The following is an 18,586-nucleotide window of genomic DNA, read 5'->3' as shown; positions in this document are numbered from 1 at the left end:
CATCGCGCCGATATCATTATCTGCAGAAAAGCCAATACTGATATGAACCGATATGGCATTTTTACGCCAATATCGGTCCGCCCATCTTTAATCAAACCTATAGTTGATTCTCAATTTATCATCTTCCATCAGAATGAGAATAAAGCAGTATGGAGGGTAGGAAGTTAGCAAGGAGTTGGACAAAAACATAATGTGTAATATTATATTCATTATAATAAGTTATGTTATTGAAACAAAACATTCGCATTCCAGCGTTGAAAACCACAAAAGACAACTTTGATAAGCTGATGGACGGCGACCTGATGAAAGTGGTGGGCTGCATGGAGCACGCCGTGGCCGCCATCCACCCTCGCACTCGCTACTCGCCTGGATGGGACGCCAAGCTCCTTTGGCTGCCTCTGTCGTACCTGCCGTCCTTCATTGCAGACGGATTCTTCCTGAAATTTAGCCCCAGGCCTAAAGTGTCTTTCTTGTAGCAGCGGTGTGCAGCTTGGTGCACCACTGTGTCTTTTCTTCACTCTCAAACCAAACAAGTCTGTGACCTTTCATCTAATAGTGTTGCTGGTGGAGGGCTTAATCTTCAACTTGCTTTTCTTCTTCTTGGACTTTGACTCAGTAAGGATTTGGGAAGGGCAAAAGAAATCATCTTTGATTATGGGTTATATTATACTGTATGTGTTTCCATGTATCTCTTATTAGTACGGCATGTGCATGTAACATGTCAAAACACACTACACCAAAGTCTACTTTTCATTTCACCTCATTATTACACTATTTTTTTCAGTGTTTGTGTGTTCATTATCTCGATGCTATTGTGTATTACACAATCCTGCACTAGTGAAACATTAAAGGGATCTTCTGTGCATTCACCCACACCGCGGCTTGTGCAGACATGGTAAGTTTGTTATTTGAAAACACAGCTTATGTAAATGTACGTTTGTTTGTCTGCTGATTGTTAGATGGAACATTTCTCAACGCGAGCTCAAGTATAAGTGTGAATGGTACAAGACATACACCAAATGTGCTGGTGGTTAAGGCGCATTCAGTTAGTTTCTTTTTGTCCTGTCCAGCCAACGGGGCAAATAGTGTTGTTGATCTTGATGCCCTTACATGCTAAACAGATTTGTTCTGCCAGGGAAAAGTGAAAAATACTCTTAGCTCTCCTGTTGCATACTTTTTATTTGACTGGTGGGGATAGAGAAGAGGCGAAAAGGAAAGAGGGGGTAGTGCGGGGACAACACAGAGAGAGACAACAACAGCAACAGAATTACAGACTACAGACTACATCAGCAAATGTCTATGACAGCCTAAAGTCCATGAAAAAATATATATATATTATCAACAGCCAGTAATAATGAAAATAATAGCCATGGTAATGATGAGATTGACAATAACTGTTAGTAATTTTATGATTACCGTCATGTAATCCCACTAACACGACAATACCATGAACACACAATGAATGCATGCAGTTCACCCACAACTCCGTTGAAACAACTCAACAACAACAACTCAACGTTGAAACAACTCTGTTGAAAGGATGACCAATCGTAAACGAAGCCATGTATAAAATGTGAATAATGTTTTCATTCTGATAGTTCTTAAAATCATTTATTTTACTTTTCTTTTTTGTTCACATAGTTGATATGATTTTGTCCTCTTGAGTTTCTGTAGTTGTATTTTTGCGTGGGTTTTTTGGAAAACACCCCCGCTACTGCAATGTACTTCAGGGTTTAATTAAATTAATTATCTGAGTGTGAATGGTTGTTTGTCTATATGTGCCCTGCGATTGGCTGGCCACCAGTCAGCTAGGATAGGCTCCAGCATACCCCCGCGACCCTGATGAGGAGAGGCCGCATAGAAAAGGGATGGATGGATTACATAATTTTAACAATGTATTAATCATGCTAATGATATATATATATATATATACATTTATTTGACATGAAATAAACTGCTTTTTAAAATTTACCAGACCCATACTGTTGCTGTCGACGATACTAGCCTGACTTTTACTCAGTATCGGATCAGAGATGAATTCAGTGGTATCGCACATCACTAGTATTGTGCACATTAATAGTGCGATACACACGGTTGGTCAGGTAGAGGTGCTGTTTTCTCGTTTACTAAAATTGTACTGTATAAGGCGTTCTGCATATAACAACAAATAAAACTTGGACACAATTTACAAATGTAAATATTAGTCAATGACAACACAACTGAATACAAAATGCAGTTTTTAAAGGAAACTTTTAATTATTGAGCGAGAAAATAATCCAAACCTACATTGCCCTGTGTGAAAAAGTGATTATCCCCTGTTAAAACATAACTGTGATTAATTGAGATCTATCAGTCAGTAAAATGTTATAAAGCCATTCCTAGAGCTTTGGGACTCCAGCGAACCACAGTGAGAGCCATTATCCACAAATGGTGAAAACATGGAACAGTGGTGAACCTTCCCAGGAGTGGCCGACCAACCAAAATGACCCCAAGAGCGCAACGACGACTCTTCCAAGAGGTCACAAAAGACCCCACAACAACATCCAAAGAACTGCTGGCCTCACTTGCCTCAGTTAAGGTCAGTGTTCATGACTACCGTAAGAGAGACACTGGGCAAAAACAGCCTGCATGGCAGAGTTCTAAGACCAAAGCCACAGCTGAACAAAAAGAACATTAAGGCTTGTCCCAATTTTGCCAGAAAACATTTTGATGATCCCCAGGACCTTTGGGAAAATACTCTGTGGTCTGACACGTCTAAAGTTGAACTTTTTGGAAGGTGTGTGTCTCATTGCAACATCTGGCGTAAAGGTAAAAAAATAAAAAGAACATCATACCAACAGTAAAGTATGGTGGTGGTAGTGTGATGGTCTGGGGCTGTTTTGCTGCTCCAGGACCTGGAAGACTTGCTATGATAAATGGAACCATGAATTCTGATGTCTACCAAAAAATCCTGAAGGAGAATGTCCGCCATCTGTTGGTGACCTCAAGCTGAAACCAACTTGGGTTCTGCAGCAGGACAATGATCCAAAACACACCAGCAAGTCCACCTCTGAATGGCTGAAGAAAAACAAAATGAAGACTTTGGAGTGGCCTAGTCAAGGTCCTGACCTGAATCTTATTGAGATGCTGTGGCATGACCTTAAAAAGGCGCTTATGCTGGAAAACCCTCCAATGTGGCTGAATGACAACAATTCTGCAAAGATGAGTGGGCCAAAATTCCTCCACAGCGCTGTAGAGACTCATTGCAAGTTATCACAAACGCTTGATTGCAGTTGTTGAACTGCATTTTGTGTTCAGGTGTGTTGTCATTGACTAATATTTAAATTTGTTTGATGATGTGAAACAAAGTGTGATAAACATGCACAAAAGTACGAAATCAGGAAGGGGGCAAACTGTATATACTGTATATCTATATGTAACGGATGCCAGCCTGTGAGACTGTGCTAGTGTACGTTGGTCAACCGCACTCCCTCTGCCTCAAAGCAATGGCCGACAGTCTGGGCTTTTAGTCGTGTGGTCAGCGCCCTCGCCTCCCATTACGAATGTGTTCGAGCCTCGGTGCGGGGAGGGGCGAAATAGGGCGGGTTACATATACTGTAGATATAGATATACAGTAGATATAGATATATACAGACCTGATAAAAATCTTAAGACCAGTTAAAAAATTGCTAGAATTTGTATTTTGCACATTTGGATCTTAATGAGGTTTTAAGTTGAGCTACAATATGCAAAAACAAGAAGTGGGAGTGAGACAAAAAGCATTTGGAACTTGTAATTGAAACAAAAAAAAATAGGCTGTTTATCAGCTGATCAAAGGTTTAAGACCACAGGCTATAAAAGGCTATAAAAAATGTTCATTTTCTGTCAGGCATTCACACTGTCATGTCCTGATGTCTAAAGCTAAGAAGTTTTCTTTTTTGAACGTAGTCGGATTGTGGAGCTGCATAAGCAAGGCCTCTCGCAGCGTGCCATTGCTGCTGAGGTTGGGCGCAGTAAGACAGTCATTCTAATATTTTTTTTAAAGATCCTGAGCATTATGGAACGAAAAAGTCAAGTGGTAGTTGCCAACACCTGTACTGAGCCAACAAGGGATGCACTTTGTCATGTATGGCTGGGAGAATCCCAACTAGTCTGTAAAACCTCAATGGCTTCAGTTTGACTGCTTGCCACAGGCTACACCAATCAATGCCAGTGTGTTTGATCACTCCCTTATCAAACCTATTGTTCAACTTTTCTCGCATCTTTGTTTCCATGCTTTGCCTAGCCGTCACTGGCAGCAGCTGGCTAGCTAGCTAGCTAGCTAGCAAGAGTTGTCCGCATAGCTTCTCGTCTTCCAACTCCAAATGTGACTTTTTACCACAGTGACATTTGGTTTTTAAAACACACAAGCAATGCGGTTAGTTTGCAGCTGATTTTTGTCCCAGGGGGAAGTGGATATCACATTCATGGGTACGTACTAACTTTTCCAAGCATTACTGAACAATTTTGCTCTCTTGTTGTCATTATACTAATTATGTCTCGTCCTCCAATCACCATTTGTGTGTGGTTGTTTCGTGAACAGCCTTATGATGGTGATACTATCACAGGGGTCTCCGAGCTCGACAACGGATTTTGAGTATCTCACAAAGAATATTTGCTTCAATTCTTAGTTTTTTAATTTATTTTATTTGATAACTTTTGAATTGAGACTTTATGCCTTTATATAATGACAAGTGAGCACAAAATAATATAATATAAATAATGTAATTTGCATACAGGAACGAATCACAATTCACTAACAAACAACTCGTAAATGCAAATGGTTGTCAATGTTCAAAAGAGCCGTTCAAAAGACTCCAACTCTTTTGTGAACCTCACATTTCTATGAGACTGAATGGTGATGTCTTTTGTCTGTTCAGGGGATTGAAGGACTGACATCACATCTCTTGGAGGTGGGTGGAGTTTTATCGAAAGTGGGTGGAGTTTTCTGTCTGCATGAATATTAACGTTTGTTTACGAATGCTATGAAAATGGTGTGTTTTAGGCCGTGGCGTCATATCCAGTCCTGACCTTCGCCTTGCTTTTGGCCACCCTGTCCTCCACATGTTGGTACATCCGAGACTCCTCCAAGGTGGACGCCTTCAGCCTCAAGCACGTGCTGATCACAGGATGCGACAGCGGCTTTGGGAACCTGCTGGCCAGGCGGTTGGATCTCCAAGGCTTCCACGTCATCGCGGCCTGTCTCACCCAAAAAGGCTCTGCAGACTTGGCGTGCTCAACCTCCCCCAGGCTGAAGACGCTCCTCTTGGACGTAACGGACAGCGAGAGCATCCGGAGGGCGCAGCACTTTGTGAGCAGGGAGGTGGGAGAGCGAGGTGAGCTGCAGAGGGTGCAGGCTGATAGGGTGCGAGTCACAACTGAGCACCGGGCGATAACCTGCACCACCATACCCATCATCATCATCTACTCTTCATCCTCCTACTGATAGTCTGACACAACTTCGTGCACTGGAGAAAATAACCAAGCATCTAATTTACAGTGGTAGGAAAAAGTATCTGAACCTTTTGGAATTTCTCACATTTCTGCATAAAATCACCATCAAATGTGATCTGATCTTTGTCAAAATCACACAGATGAAAAAACTGTGTCTACTTTAACTAAAACCACCCAAACATTTCTAGGTTTTTATATTTTAATGAGGATGGCATGCAAACAATGACAGAAGGGGGAGGAATAAGTAACTGAACCCTCACATTTAATATTTTGTGGCCCCCCCTTTGGCAGCAATAACTTCAACCAGACACTTCCTGTAGCTGCAGATCAGTCTGGCACATCGATCAGGACTAACCTTGGCCCATTCTTTTCTACAAAACTGCTGTAGTTCAGTCAGATTCCTGGGATGTCTGGCATGAATCGCTGTCTTGAGGTCATGCCACAGCATCTCAATGGGGTTCAAGTGTGGACTTTGACTTGGCCACTCCAGAACGTGTATTTTGTTCTTCTGAAACCATTCTGAAGTTGATTTACTTCTGTGTTTTGGATCATTGTCTTTTTGCAGCATCCATCCTCTTTTTAGCTTCCACTGTCTGACAGACGGCCTCAGGTTTTCCTGCAAAACATCCTGATAAACTTTTGAATTCATTTTTTCATGAATGATTGCAAGTTGTCCAGGCCCTGAGGCAGCAAAACAGCCCCTAACCATGATGCACCCTCCACCATGCTTCACGGTGGGGATGAGGTGTTGATGTTGGTGAGCTGTTCCATTTTTCCTCCACACATGACGTTGTGTGTTCCTCCCAAACAATTCAACTTTGGTTTCATCAGTCCACAAAATATTTTGCCAAAACTTCTGTGGAGTGTCCAAGTGCCTTTTTGCGAACATTAAACGAGCAACAATGTTTTTTTAGACAGCAGTGGTTTCATTCGTGGAGTCCTCCCATGAACACCATTCTTGGCCATTGCTTTACATATAGTTGATGTGTGCACAGAGATATTGGACTGTGCCAGTGATTTCTGTAAGTCTTTAGCAGACACTCTAGGGTTCTTTTTTACCTCTCTGAGGATTCTGCGCTGAACTCTTGGCGTCATCTTTGGTGGACGGCCACTCCTTGGTAGAGAAGCAACGTTGCCAAACTCTCTCCATTTGTTGAGAACTTCTCTGACTGTCGATTGATGAACATCCAGACTTTTAGAGATGGTTTTGTATCCTTTCCCAGCTTTATACAAATCGACAATTCTTGATCGCAGGTCTTCAGACAGCTCTTTTGAGCGAGCCATGGTGCACATCAGACAATGCTTCTCATCAAGACAATTCTTACCAATTCTATGTGTTTTATAGTGTTCAGGGCAGCTTTAAACCACTCATCAGTGATCGGGCACACACCTGACTTGAATTGTTTGGTAAAAATTGGTTTTAATTGCTCTTTAAGTCTCCTTAGGCAGAGGGTTCAGTTACTTATTCCTCCCCCTTCTGTCATTGTTTGCATGCTATCCTCATTAAAATATAAAAACCTATAAATGTTTGGGTGGTTTTAGTTAAAGCAGACACAGTTTTTTCATCTGTGTGATTTTGACAAAGATCAGATCACATTTGATGGTGATTTTATGCAGAAATGTGAGAAATTCCAAAAGGTTCAGATACTTTTTCATACCACTGTAAGCTGACATGAATTCAGTCAGTCGAGCATCCATAGAAGGTACATTTAAATGTCTCATGTTACTCTGCACAAACAAATATACAAAAATGCAAAATACACTTGAAAAATATGTGCTAAAAATACAAAATGTTAAAATATTCTAAAAGGGGACCTACAGTATTACACAAATTTTCAGGCCTTTGTATTGAGTTCTGGACAGAGCAGCTACACACGATAACTTGCATCTTCCAGACTCTGCGCCTCTTCCTGCAGTGTTTCCTGCCCCCCGCGCAAACGGTCTGTGTAATTTACTCTACCCCTGGCCTTCCTCCAAGGTACGGGTCCCGCCGAGCCCACTCCGCTGTGATTGGTCACACTCCCTCCGCTCGCTGTATGCACACTCTATAACACATGTGTCAAACTCGTGCCACGGAGGGCCAAGATGCTGCAGGTTTTTTCTCCAACCAGTTTCTTCAGCGGGTGATTTAAGTGATGAGCTCCTTCCCTCAAACTGAAGGTGTTGATCATTAAAATCACCTGCTTTAGTGTCTCGGCCCTCCGTGGTACAAGTTTGACACCCCTGCTCTATAATAACCGCTTTTGTCCGATTACTTACAAAAAAGTTAGGACACTGATAAATTGTTACTTACAGCTTGCTCTTCTGACTCTTCGACACGACCAAGTAACGTTGAAAAGACGTCGGATTTCAGCAACAGTTTGGCGGATAGTCCATCTTCGTATTGCCGTTGACGATGAGCATGTTTCTCTCTTGCTGGCTGCGAATCAGCAACTCCAACCACTTCTGCCTGATGCTTGACTCTTTAGGCACACCCGAACAAAAAATTCCTGGGAGCCATGCTAACAAGGTAAACAGAGAGAAGCGGGGTGGGGGTGGGGGTCAGACCTACAGCGTGTGCTTGGGCATACCCATATAAGGAAGTCCGGGTTGACATCAGTGGAACTTGGTGTTAAAAAAAAAACACAGCGTGCAGAGCCGTCCAAAACTGCTTTCAGGGCTCACTTCCAAATGCGCAACCTCATTATCTGATGCGTTGGCATCGTTTAACACGAGAATACAACATTGTAGCAACATTTATACGTCAGAAAAGAGGAAAAGCATAATAGGTCTTTTTTAACCTTATTCTTGTCCATGATAACTCATTTTTTTCAATGTAAAATGTTAATATGCAACAAATAATATGAAAACAACATAGAAATATGTCATAGAAATACTCCAAAATAAGTATAAAATCAAATAGTATAAGAAACATTTTATCTGTGCATGATAACCACTCCCCCAAATTCATTCAAGCTCAAAATGTGTGCAAAATATGGCTGAAATATTAATCTGCAACAAAAAAAATACTGCAAATATTTGTACTAAAATAATACATAAATTTAATTCATTTGTACTAAAAAATTAAATGTGTACTCAGAGCAATTCCCCCCCTCCCCAAAAAATCCCTCCACTAAATACATTATAATTGGATGAGATTGTTTAAATTAATTTAGTAGTAGTAGTAGTAGTACTAATACAACTACTAAATAACTAGTGTTACTTCTAAAAATATTTGACTTCAGCTGGAAGGTAAGTCGGAGAGAAAAGGTACATCAGTCAGCCTTTGGCGTCTTCTGAAAACACAAATTGTTTTGATGGCATCCTCATACTGCTTACAGCCACTAGGGGGCGTATTGGCGCTATCTGGGGATTGCTATGAAGCATTTTGAAAGAGTTGCATGTCCTTTCCTCATCATGCAGGTCTGTGGGGGTTGGTGAACAACGCTGGCAGGTCCACGCCCATCGGCCCGTGTGATTGGATGCGATTGGAGGACTTCACCAAGGTTTTAGACGTGAACCTGCTGGGCGTCATCGAGGTGACGCTCCAGTTTCTGCCGCTCCTGAAGAAAGCCCGGGGGCGGGTGGTGAACATGGCCAGTGTGCTGGGACGCCTAGGGATCATTGGAGGCGGGTACTGTCCTTCCAAGTGGGGGGTGGAGGCCTTCTCTGACAGCCTCAGGTCAGCATCATCACGACCACATGTCGCTTAGAAGTAGTGATGGTAAACTCGATTCCTTTCTTTGACTTGAGTTTTTTTTCACTCACTCAGCACGCATGCGCAAAATCCTCACCAACACCTAATTGAGTTGGTTGGCCCGTTGCAACGATACTTTTGATATGGCAGATCTGCTCCTTAAATAAATGTAAGAGAATTTACCAGCCTTGATAAAGCGCCTTTCTACAAAGTCTTTGGAGGCTGGTTTCACCCACAGTATTATCCAACAGCATTATGCCACAAAGTCAACAAATTCTGTTGGTAAAATGATGTTATAATGGTCAAATACAATGAAAAGTATTTTTCAGTCTTACCTGTGAGATTTAGTTTGGACTGTAAACTAGTTGGTACAATTCCGTTAAGAACATGAAGTGGGCATCTTCCCCTTTCTCTCTTGCCACAGCCAATATGGTGGTGACGTCGACGTATGATTCAGCACTCAATGTGGCGTCCACGTCAGCCAAGAAGCTGGCATATGCGCAACAAGTCCACCCACCCGACTCACAAAACCTGTGAGCCCAAGTCAGGTTCATGACTCACTTGTCGGCACCCTCACTCGTGTGGCCGAGTGAATCTAGTGAGTCTAGGTTTGTGAGTTCCCGGGTTCAGTGCTCGGCTCGAAACTCGGGAGTTTTGAACAATTCGGTCAATACTCAACCATCATTAATTAGAAGCTAAACTAGTTTACAAACTCAGAACATGAACGCCCTCGCAGTTGTGTTAAAAAACGCATCATTTTCATGACTACAACCTTATACAATCCTAAGCATTAATATTAATATAGACCTTTAAGCACAAGTGCATGTCAGTAATTTGGAATATCATTGAAAACGAGTAGCTCTTCTATGGATTCACTACACACACAGTGGAATAATAAAAAACATTGTTCATCATTTTGATTAAATAGTTTGCAACTAACAAAAAAACGAATTCAGTATCAAATGTAAAAAATTGTCAAAAAGTTTGACATTGTAAATTACTGGCTCATGCTCTAATCAGCAAACTAGTGATGTGCAGATCGATACCGAAATATCGATACTTACGATACTTCTCAAATCAAAATATTGCTAGTTTTGATACTTGTCATTAAGGACGAACGTCTGAGTGATTGAGTGATCCGGCGTCGCTGTTGGATCGGTATCACCGATACCAGCCTTAATTCATCTGTCAAAATGCATCTGCAAATGATCTAATAGTAGTCTAATTGTCTTGTCTAGTATGTTGTATACTAGTCTAATTGTCTTATTGTAAAATATGTTGTAAAGTAGTCTAATTGTCTTATTGTATAGTATGTTGTATAATAGTCTGTCTTATTGTAAAATATGTTGTAAAGTAGTCTAATTGTCTTATTGTATAGTATGTTGTATAATAGTCTAATTGTCTTATTGTAAAATATGTTGTAAAGTAGTCTAATTGTCTTATTGTATAGTATGTTGTATAATAGTCTAATTGTCTTATTTATAGTATGTTGTAAAGTAGTCTAATTGTCTTATTGTGTAGTATGTTGTATAGTAGTCTAATTGTCTTATTGTATAGTATGTTGTATAGTTGTCTAATTCTTATTGTATAGTATGTTGTATAGTAGTCTAATTGTCTTATTGTGTAGTATGTTGTACAGTAGTCTAATTGTCTTATTGTATAGTATGTTGTATAGTAGTCTAATTCTTATTGTATAGTATGTTGTATAGTAGTCTAATTGTCTTATTGTATAGTATGTTGTATAGTAGTCTAATTGTCTTATTGTGTAGTATGTTGTATAGTTGTCTAATTGTCTTATTGTGTAGTATGTTGTACAGTAGTCCAATTGTCTTATTGTATAGTATGTTGTATAGTTGTCTAATTGTCTTATTGTATAGTATGTTGTACAGTAGTCTAATTGTCTTATTGTATAGTATGTTGTATAGTAGTCTAATTGTCTTATTGAATAGTATGTTGTATAGTAGTCTAATTGTCTTATTGTATAGTATGTTGTATAATAGTCTAATTGTCTTATTGTATAGTATGTTGTATAGTAGTCTAATTGTCTTATTGTATAGTATGTTGTATAATTGTCTTATTGTATAGTATGTTGTATAGTAGTCTAATTGTCTTATTGTGTAGTATGTTGTATAGTTGTCTAATTGTGTAATTGTCTTATTGTATAGTATGTTGTATAGTAGTCTAATTGTCTTATTGTATAGTATCCATCCATCCATTTTCTATACCGCTTCATCCTCATTAGGGTCGCGGGGGCATGCTGGAGCCTATCCCAGCTGATTCGGGCGACAGGCGGGGTACACCCTGGACTGGTCGAGTATGTTGTAGTCTAATTGTCTTATTGTATAGTATGTTGTATAGTAGTCTAATGGTCTTATTGTATAGTATGTTGTATAATAGTCTGTCTTATTGTATAGTATGTTGTATAATAGTCTAATTGTCTTATTGTATAGTATGTTGTATAGTAGTCCAATTGTCTTATTGTATAGTATGTTGTATAGTAGTCCAATTGTCTTATTGTATAGTATGTTGTATCGTAGTCTAATTGTCTTATTGTATAGTATAGTTGTATAATAGTCCAATTGTCTTATTGTATAGTATGTTGTATAGTAGTCCAATTGTCTTATTGTATAGTATGTTGTATAGTAGTCCAATTGTCTTATTGTATAGTATGTTGTATAGTAGTCCAATTGTCTTATTGTATAGTATGTTGTATAATAGTCTAATTGTCTTATTGTATAGTATGTTGTATAATAGTCTAATTGTCTTACAGTATTGTATAGTATGTTGTATAGTAGTCCAATTGTCTTATTGTATAGTATGTTGTATCGTAGTCTAATTGTCTTATTGTATAGTATAGTTGTATAATAGTCCAATTGTCTTATTGTAAAATATGTTGTAAAGTAGTCTAATTGTCTTATTGTATAGTATGTTGTATAATAGTCTGTCTTATTGTAAAATATGTTGTAAAGTAGTCTAATTGTCTTATTGTATAGTATGTTGTATAATAGTCTAATTGTCTTATTGTAAAATATGTTGTAAAGTAGTCTAATTGTCTTATTGTATAGTATGTTGTATAATAGTCTAATTGTCTTATTTATAGTATGTTGTAAAGTAGTCTAATTGTCTTATTGTGTAGTATGTTGTATAGTAGTCTAATTGTCTTATTGTATAGTATGTTGTATAGTTGTCTAATTCTTATTGTATAGTATGTTGTATAGTAGTCTAATTGTCTTATTGTGTAGTATGTTGTACAGTAGTCTAATTGTCTTATTGTATAGTATGTTGTATAGTAGTCTAATTCTTATTGTATAGTATGTTGTATAGTAGTCTAATTGTCTTATTGTATAGTATGTTGTATAGTAGTCTAATTGTCTTATTGTGTAGTATGTTGTATAGTTGTCTAATTGTCTTATTGTGTAGTATGTTGTACAGTAGTCCAATTGTCTTATTGTATAGTATGTTGTATAGTTGTCTAATTGTCTTATTGTATAGTATGTTGTACAGTAGTCTAATTGTCTTATTGTATAGTATGTTGTATAGTTGTCTAATTGTCTTATTGTTGTATAGTAGTCTAATTGTCTTATTGTATAGTATGTTGTATAATAGTCTAATTGTCTTATTGTATAGTATGTTGTATAATAGTCTAATTGTCTTACAGTATTGTATAGTATGTTGTATAGTAGTCCAATTGTCTTATTGTATAGTATGTTGTATCGTAGTCTAATTGTCTTATTGTATAGTATAGTTGTATAATAGTCCAATTGTCTTATTGTAAAATATGTTGTAAAGTAGTCTAATTGTCTTATTGTATAGTATGTTGTATAATAGTCTGTCTTATTGTAAAATATGTTGTAAAGTAGTCTAATTGTCTTATTGTATAGTATGTTGTATAATAGTCTAATTGTCTTATTGTAAAATATGTTGTAAAGTAGTCTAATTGTCTTATTGTATAGTATGTTGTATAATAGTCTAATTGTCTTATTTATAGTATGTTGTAAAGTAGTCTAATTGTCTTATTGTGTAGTATGTTGTATAGTAGTCTAATTGTCTTATTGTATAGTATGTTGTATAGTTGTCTAATTCTTATTGTATAGTATGTTGTATAGTAGTCTAATTGTCTTATTGTGTAGTATGTTGTACAGTAGTCTAATTGTCTTATTGTATAGTATGTTGTATAGTAGTCTAATTCTTATTGTATAGTATGTTGTATAGTAGTCTAATTGTCTTATTGTATAGTATGTTGTATAGTAGTCTAATTGTCTTATTGTGTAGTATGTTGTATAGTTGTCTAATTGTCTTATTGTGTAGTATGTTGTACAGTAGTCCAATTGTCTTATTGTATAGTATGTTGTATAGTTGTCTAATTGTCTTATTGTATAGTATGTTGTACAGTAGTCTAATTGTCTTATTGTATAGTATGTTGTATAGTTGTCTAATTGTCTTATTGTTGTATAGTAGTCTAATTGTCTTATTGTATAGTATGTTGTATAGTAGTCTAATTGTCTTATTGAATAGTATGTTGTATAGTAGTCTAATTGTCTTATTGTATAGTATGTTGTATAATAGTCTAATTGTCTTATTGTATAGTATGTTGTATAGTAGTCTAATTGTCTTATTGTATAGTATGTTGTATAATTGTCTTATTGTATAGTATGTTGTATAGTAGTCTAATTGTCTTATTGTGTAGTATGTTGTATAGTTGTCTAATTGTGTAATTGTCTTATTGTATAGTATGTTGTATAGTAGTCTAATTGTCTTATTGTATAGTATCCATCCATCCATTTTCTATACCGCTTCATCCTCATTAGGGTCGCGGGGGCATGCTGGAGCCTATCCCAGCTGATTCGGGCGACAGGCGGGGTACACCCTGGACTGGTCGAGTATGTTGTAGTCTAATTGTCTTATTGTATAGTATGTTGTATAGTAGTCTAATGGTCTTATTGTATAGTATGTTGTATAATAGTCTGTCTTATTGTATAGTATGTTGTATAATAGTCTAATTGTCTTATTGTATAGTATGTTGTATAGTAGTCCAATTGTCTTATTGTATAGTATGTTGTATCGTAGTCTAATTGTCTTATTGTATAGTATAGTTGTATAATAGTCCAATTGTCTTATTGTATAGTATGTTGTATAGTAGTCTAATTGTCTTATTGTATAGTATGTTGTATAGTTGTCTAATTGTCTTATTGTGTAGTATGTTGTATAGTAGTCTAATTGTCTTATTGTGTAGTATGTTGTATAATAGTCTTAATTGTCTTATTGTATAGTATGTTGTATAGTAGTCCAATTGTCTTATTGTATAGTATGTTGTATCGTAGTCTAATTGTCTTATTGTATAGTATGTTGTATAATAGTCCAATTGTCTTATTGTATAGTATGTTGTATAGTAGTCCAATTGTCTTATTGTATCGTATGTTGTATAGTAGTCTAATTGTCTTATTGTATAGTATGTTGTATAATAGTCCAATTGTCTTATTGTATAGTATGTTGTATAGTAGTCCAATTGTCTTATTGTATAGTATGTTGTATAATAGTCTAATTGTCTTATTGTATAGTATGTTGTATAGTAGTCCAATTGTCTTATTGTATAGTATGTTGTATAGTAGTCCAATTGTCTTATTGTATAGTATGTTGTATCGTAGTCTAATTGTCTTATTGTATAGTATAGTTGTATAATAGTCCAATTGTCTTATTGTATAGTATGTTGTATAGTAGTCTAATTGTCTTATTGTATAGTATGTTGTATAGTTGTCTAATTGTCTTATTGTGTAGTATGTTGTATAGTAGTCTAATTGTCTTATTGTGTAGTATGTTGTATAATAGTCTTAATTGTCTTATTGTATAGTATGTTGTATAGTAGTCCAATTGTCTTATTGTATAGTATGTTGTATCGTAGTCTAATTGTCTTATTGTATAGTATGTTGTATAATAGTCCAATTGTCTTATTGTATAGTATGTTGTATAGTAGTCCAATTGTCTTATTGTATCGTATGTTGTATAGTAGTCTAATTGTCTTATTGTATAGTATGTTGTATAAAAGTCCAATTGTCTGATTGTATAGTATGTTGTATAGTAGTCCAATTGTCTTATTGTATAGTATGTTGTATAATAGTCTAATTGTCTTATTGTATAGTATGTTGTATAGTAGTCTAATTGTCTTATTGTATAGTATGTTGTATAGTAGTCCAATTGTCTTATTGTATAGTATGTTGTATAATAGTCTAATTGTCTTACAGTATTGTATAGTATGTTGTATAGTAGTCCAATTGTCTTATTGTATAGTATGTTGTATAATAGTCTAATTGTCTTACAGTATTGTATAGTATGTTGTATAGTAGTCCAATTGTCTTATTGTATAGTATGTTGTAAAAGTGTGGTCGGGATGATTGCACAGTTTTGATTGTACTGCTGTATAAGAGACAAGTAAAGGCATTCTGATACTAAATACTTGTCTTTATTACAAAAAATTAAAATTACAATATTACATATTGTGGCTTTAAAAAGGTTTTGCTTCAGATGCCTTAAAATTGACTACAATTTCTACTGAAGTAAAACACGTAGTTATTAGTTAAATGCATTTTTCTACTGAAAATGTATGAAACAAATGAGAGGTTAACGTGAAGAAAACAGTATTATTTCCTGATTTAGTGTGATAAGCCTAACTCTGTTCGCTGGCTGTGGGTTTGAATGAGTATTTTCAATATTGTGTGTTCTGCTCAGGAGGGACATGCAGCAGTTTGGTGTCAAAGTGAGCATCATAGAACCCGGTTTCTTCAAGACTAACCTGACCCAGCTGGATCTTATTGAAGCCGACCTGAGGCGGCTTTGGACCCGCCTCCCCCAGGAAGTGAAAAGTTCCTACGGCGTGACGTACTTTGCAGACTGTGAGTAAAAGCGCAAGTCGGAAAAGCAATGAGGAGTCTGACTTTGTCTCCTTGGCTTTCAGACTTGAAGGCCCAAGATTTGTCCATGCGCATCCTGTGCAGTCCACACATCGCCATGGTAACCAGGTGCATGGAGCAGGCCTTGACTGCTCGCTTCCCTCACACGCGCTACAGCGCTGGCTGGGACGCCAAACTGTTGTGGATTCCTTTGTCCTACCTTCCTTCTTGTGTGTCCGACTTTGCTGTCAGCTTCTTTCTACCTGCACCTGCTGCTGCACCATGAAGACCACCTTCACACGCTCAAGACAAAATAGAACATTTATTCACGTTTCAGCAGCAACCATTCAAAGAGATGTGATCAGATCAGAGATGTGGAATCATTACCATTTTTCAAAAACGGTGTGACTCTTCCAAGATCAATGAACTTCCATATGCGCACGTTCAAGCACTGCGTCCATTACGCTCATATTAGGACTTTAAACATCTTATTTGAAAAATCACAATGATTGACTCATTTTTCAACACTCACACGTTAAACTGCATGTTTGATGGACAGATCATTCTATACACCCCCAACATATTCAAGTGTATATATACTGTACATACATACACACGCATATATACAGTATATATATATTCGGGATGCACGATAATTATCGGGCCGATATGAGGGAATTATGACATCATACCGATAATCCAATTAATTAACATTGAAAATAGCTCCGATAACAGATCAATTTTAAAAAATGCTCCAATTAGACAAGATTACCCGGACTGTGAGGTGAGTGAATCAAGCGCTTTTTGGCACACCGGCTGCTCGGAGTGTGTGCCCAGATATAGTGCAAATCAGCAGGTACAGGTGGTCAAATCCCAATTTGTCGCAGTCCTGCTTACCTCCAGTGTGCACAAACTACAGTTAAATCCAAATTTTAAAAAGTAGATATAAAAAGAGTTATTGGTTATCTGTACCATATTGGTAGCACATTGGTGTCGGTTTGAAAAAGAAGGTATCGTGCATCTCTAATATGTTTCGATCTTTTATCTCATGGCGAAGGCAGAAATTCATTCTGTACATTGCAGAACACAGCTCAGCTTGTACAACATGAAGTACTCATAAAATGAAGTACAGTAAATCCCTCATTTATCGTGGTTAATTGGTTTCAGTTGTGGCACAGGAACCCTGTTTACCATCTTCCAAATAGCTTTAAACCTTTAATTAGAGTCCTCCAGACATGAACTAACGGCCATATACAGTAGTCACCTTTACGTTAGCTTACCCATAATAAGAGAAAATAAGCCTTAAGCCTTAAAGGAAAACTGCACTTTCGGAATTTTGACCACCATCCACAATCCTTGAACACAGCTTTCTATTTTCTGTGCTTTTTAAAGATATAAAAACAAGTTAACAAGAGGCAGGTAATTAATGCACGCAATGGGACAAACCTATTCCGCCTATTAAAACACCTCCACAAACCTCCAACAAGGTTTTATGGTTTTATATCCATGCTGTGTTCATGTAGTAACAGGTACATTCATGATAACATGTAATACTTACACTATTTTGCTGTATTTTTGCTGTATCATTTTAAGCATTAGTAGAACTTCCTTCCTGGGTGCATTGACTTCACATAGCAACATAGAAAGGAACGCTACACCGAGCGTTAACTTTCCCAACTCAGCAGCAGCGGCGGCAGCTCCAATATGTAGCGTTACCTTTCGGTAGTGGCCCGAGGCATTGTGAGCAAGTGTGTGGTGAAGCTAGTCGCTAGCTGGCAAGTAGCTAGCCGGTGGGGTGTGGCGAGGTGTCACTAGGCCAGTAACGTAGTTCCTGGGCGTAACAATGTTAATAATAATAATAATGTTGCTGTAGCTTGGATAATATGCAGGTCACATTATGTAAATGGAGCCTGGTTGGCCCTTTTATTGTTTTTTTCACAAGGCTTTATAGGTGGAATAGGTGCCATTTTATGCGGCTTCTTAATTCCTTGTATTTAACTTTATTTAGCCTTTTTTTTTTTTACTAATAGGCCGTATTCAACCACAAAACAGCAAGATTTAAGAATGAATATATGTCTGAAACACTGATGTGACGAGGGAAGACTGTACTCATAACATGAAGTACTCAGATCTTACTGCTGAAATGCAGCGTGAGTGCAAAGACATACATATGCAGCTACACGCACCTGGAAAGTAGCTCACAATCAAGAATTGGCATGAGAAACGGCACAAGGCATAGACTTTTTCTCTTCGTTCTATAGAAATGTTTATCTTTAAGCTGTTTTTTTTGTTCCCCGCAGGCTGCATAAAAAAATAAATTCTGTGCAAAGTGTGACCGCCATCGTTGTGGGCGGGGCTATACGTCACTGTCCTCTTTGACCAGGTTGGCGGTGTCCTTGAAAGTGTCCTCTGTTGGTGAAAAGGTGCCGGGATGATGGTGGTGGTGGTGGTGGTGGTGGTGGGGGTCGTCGCTCCTTGGAGATTTAGTAGGTGGGGCAAGCGGTGAGGGCGCAGAAGTGTCTCCGCCCCCTCATTCGGGCTTCTCATCCTTCAT

General features: G+C 37.6%; 3 protein-coding genes across 6 annotated transcripts in view; 2 read left to right on the top strand and 1 right to left on the bottom strand.

The window, feature by feature from the left end:
- Positions 1-1,898, top strand: part of dhrs9 (dehydrogenase/reductase (SDR family) member 9) — a 14,529-nt gene extending 12,631 nt beyond the window's left edge. Inside the window, exon 5 of one of the 2 annotated variants that reach the window (XM_054788479.1) lies at positions 253-1,898. In XM_054788479.1, coding sequence (XP_054644454.1) covers positions 253-476 — 224 coding nt within the window. In that variant the 3' untranslated portion in view covers positions 477-1,898. The remainder of the gene's footprint in view (positions 1-252) is intronic. The other variant, XM_054788480.1, reaches the window with a different exon arrangement.
- On the top strand, positions 858-18,466 carry rdh1 (retinol dehydrogenase 1). 2 transcript variants are annotated; one of them, XM_054788458.1, is made up of 7 exons: positions 858-895; positions 4,899-4,931; positions 5,024-5,354; positions 8,875-9,133; positions 13,957-14,028; positions 15,872-16,035; positions 16,098-18,466. In XM_054788458.1, exons 1-7 carry the CDS (start codon positions 893-895, stop codon positions 16,316-16,318), a joined length of 1,083 nt encoding a protein of 360 aa, XP_054644433.1. In that variant the 5' UTR covers positions 858-892; the 3' UTR covers positions 16,319-18,466. The 2 variants fall into 2 exon arrangements, with proteins under 2 accessions (XP_054644433.1, XP_054644434.1); XM_054788459.1 differs by lacking the exon at positions 13,957-14,028.
- The window catches only part of lrp2a (low density lipoprotein receptor-related protein 2a), a 135,125-nt gene continuing 132,874 nt past the window's right edge, over positions 16,336-18,586 (bottom strand). For both annotated transcript variants that reach the window (XR_008572556.1, XM_054788394.1), the window contains one exon: positions 16,336-18,586. Coding sequence is in view for 1 of the 2 variants with exons in the window: in XM_054788394.1 (XP_054644369.1) it covers positions 18,563-18,586 (24 nt within the window). In the remaining variant the exon portion in view is untranslated.

The sequence above is a fragment of the Dunckerocampus dactyliophorus genome, chromosome 9, assembly GCF_027744805.1.
Source record: "Dunckerocampus dactyliophorus isolate RoL2022-P2 chromosome 9, RoL_Ddac_1.1, whole genome shotgun sequence".
In the NCBI taxonomy this organism is placed as follows: Eukaryota; Metazoa; Chordata; class Actinopteri; order Syngnathiformes; family Syngnathidae; genus Dunckerocampus; species Dunckerocampus dactyliophorus.
This window is presented reverse-complemented; position numbering and strand designations above follow the sequence as displayed.

Excerpts from the sequence above, each read along its gene's own strand:
- rdh1 (XM_054788458.1), top strand. Across the intron at positions 4,932-5,023 it reads TGACATCACATCTCTTGGAG|GCCGTGGCGTCATATCCAGT; the intron begins GTGGGTGGAGTT and ends GGTGTGTTTTAG. Across the intron at positions 16,036-16,097 it reads CGTGACGTACTTTGCAGACT|ACTTGAAGGCCCAAGATTTG; the intron begins GTGAGTAAAAGC and ends CTTGGCTTTCAG.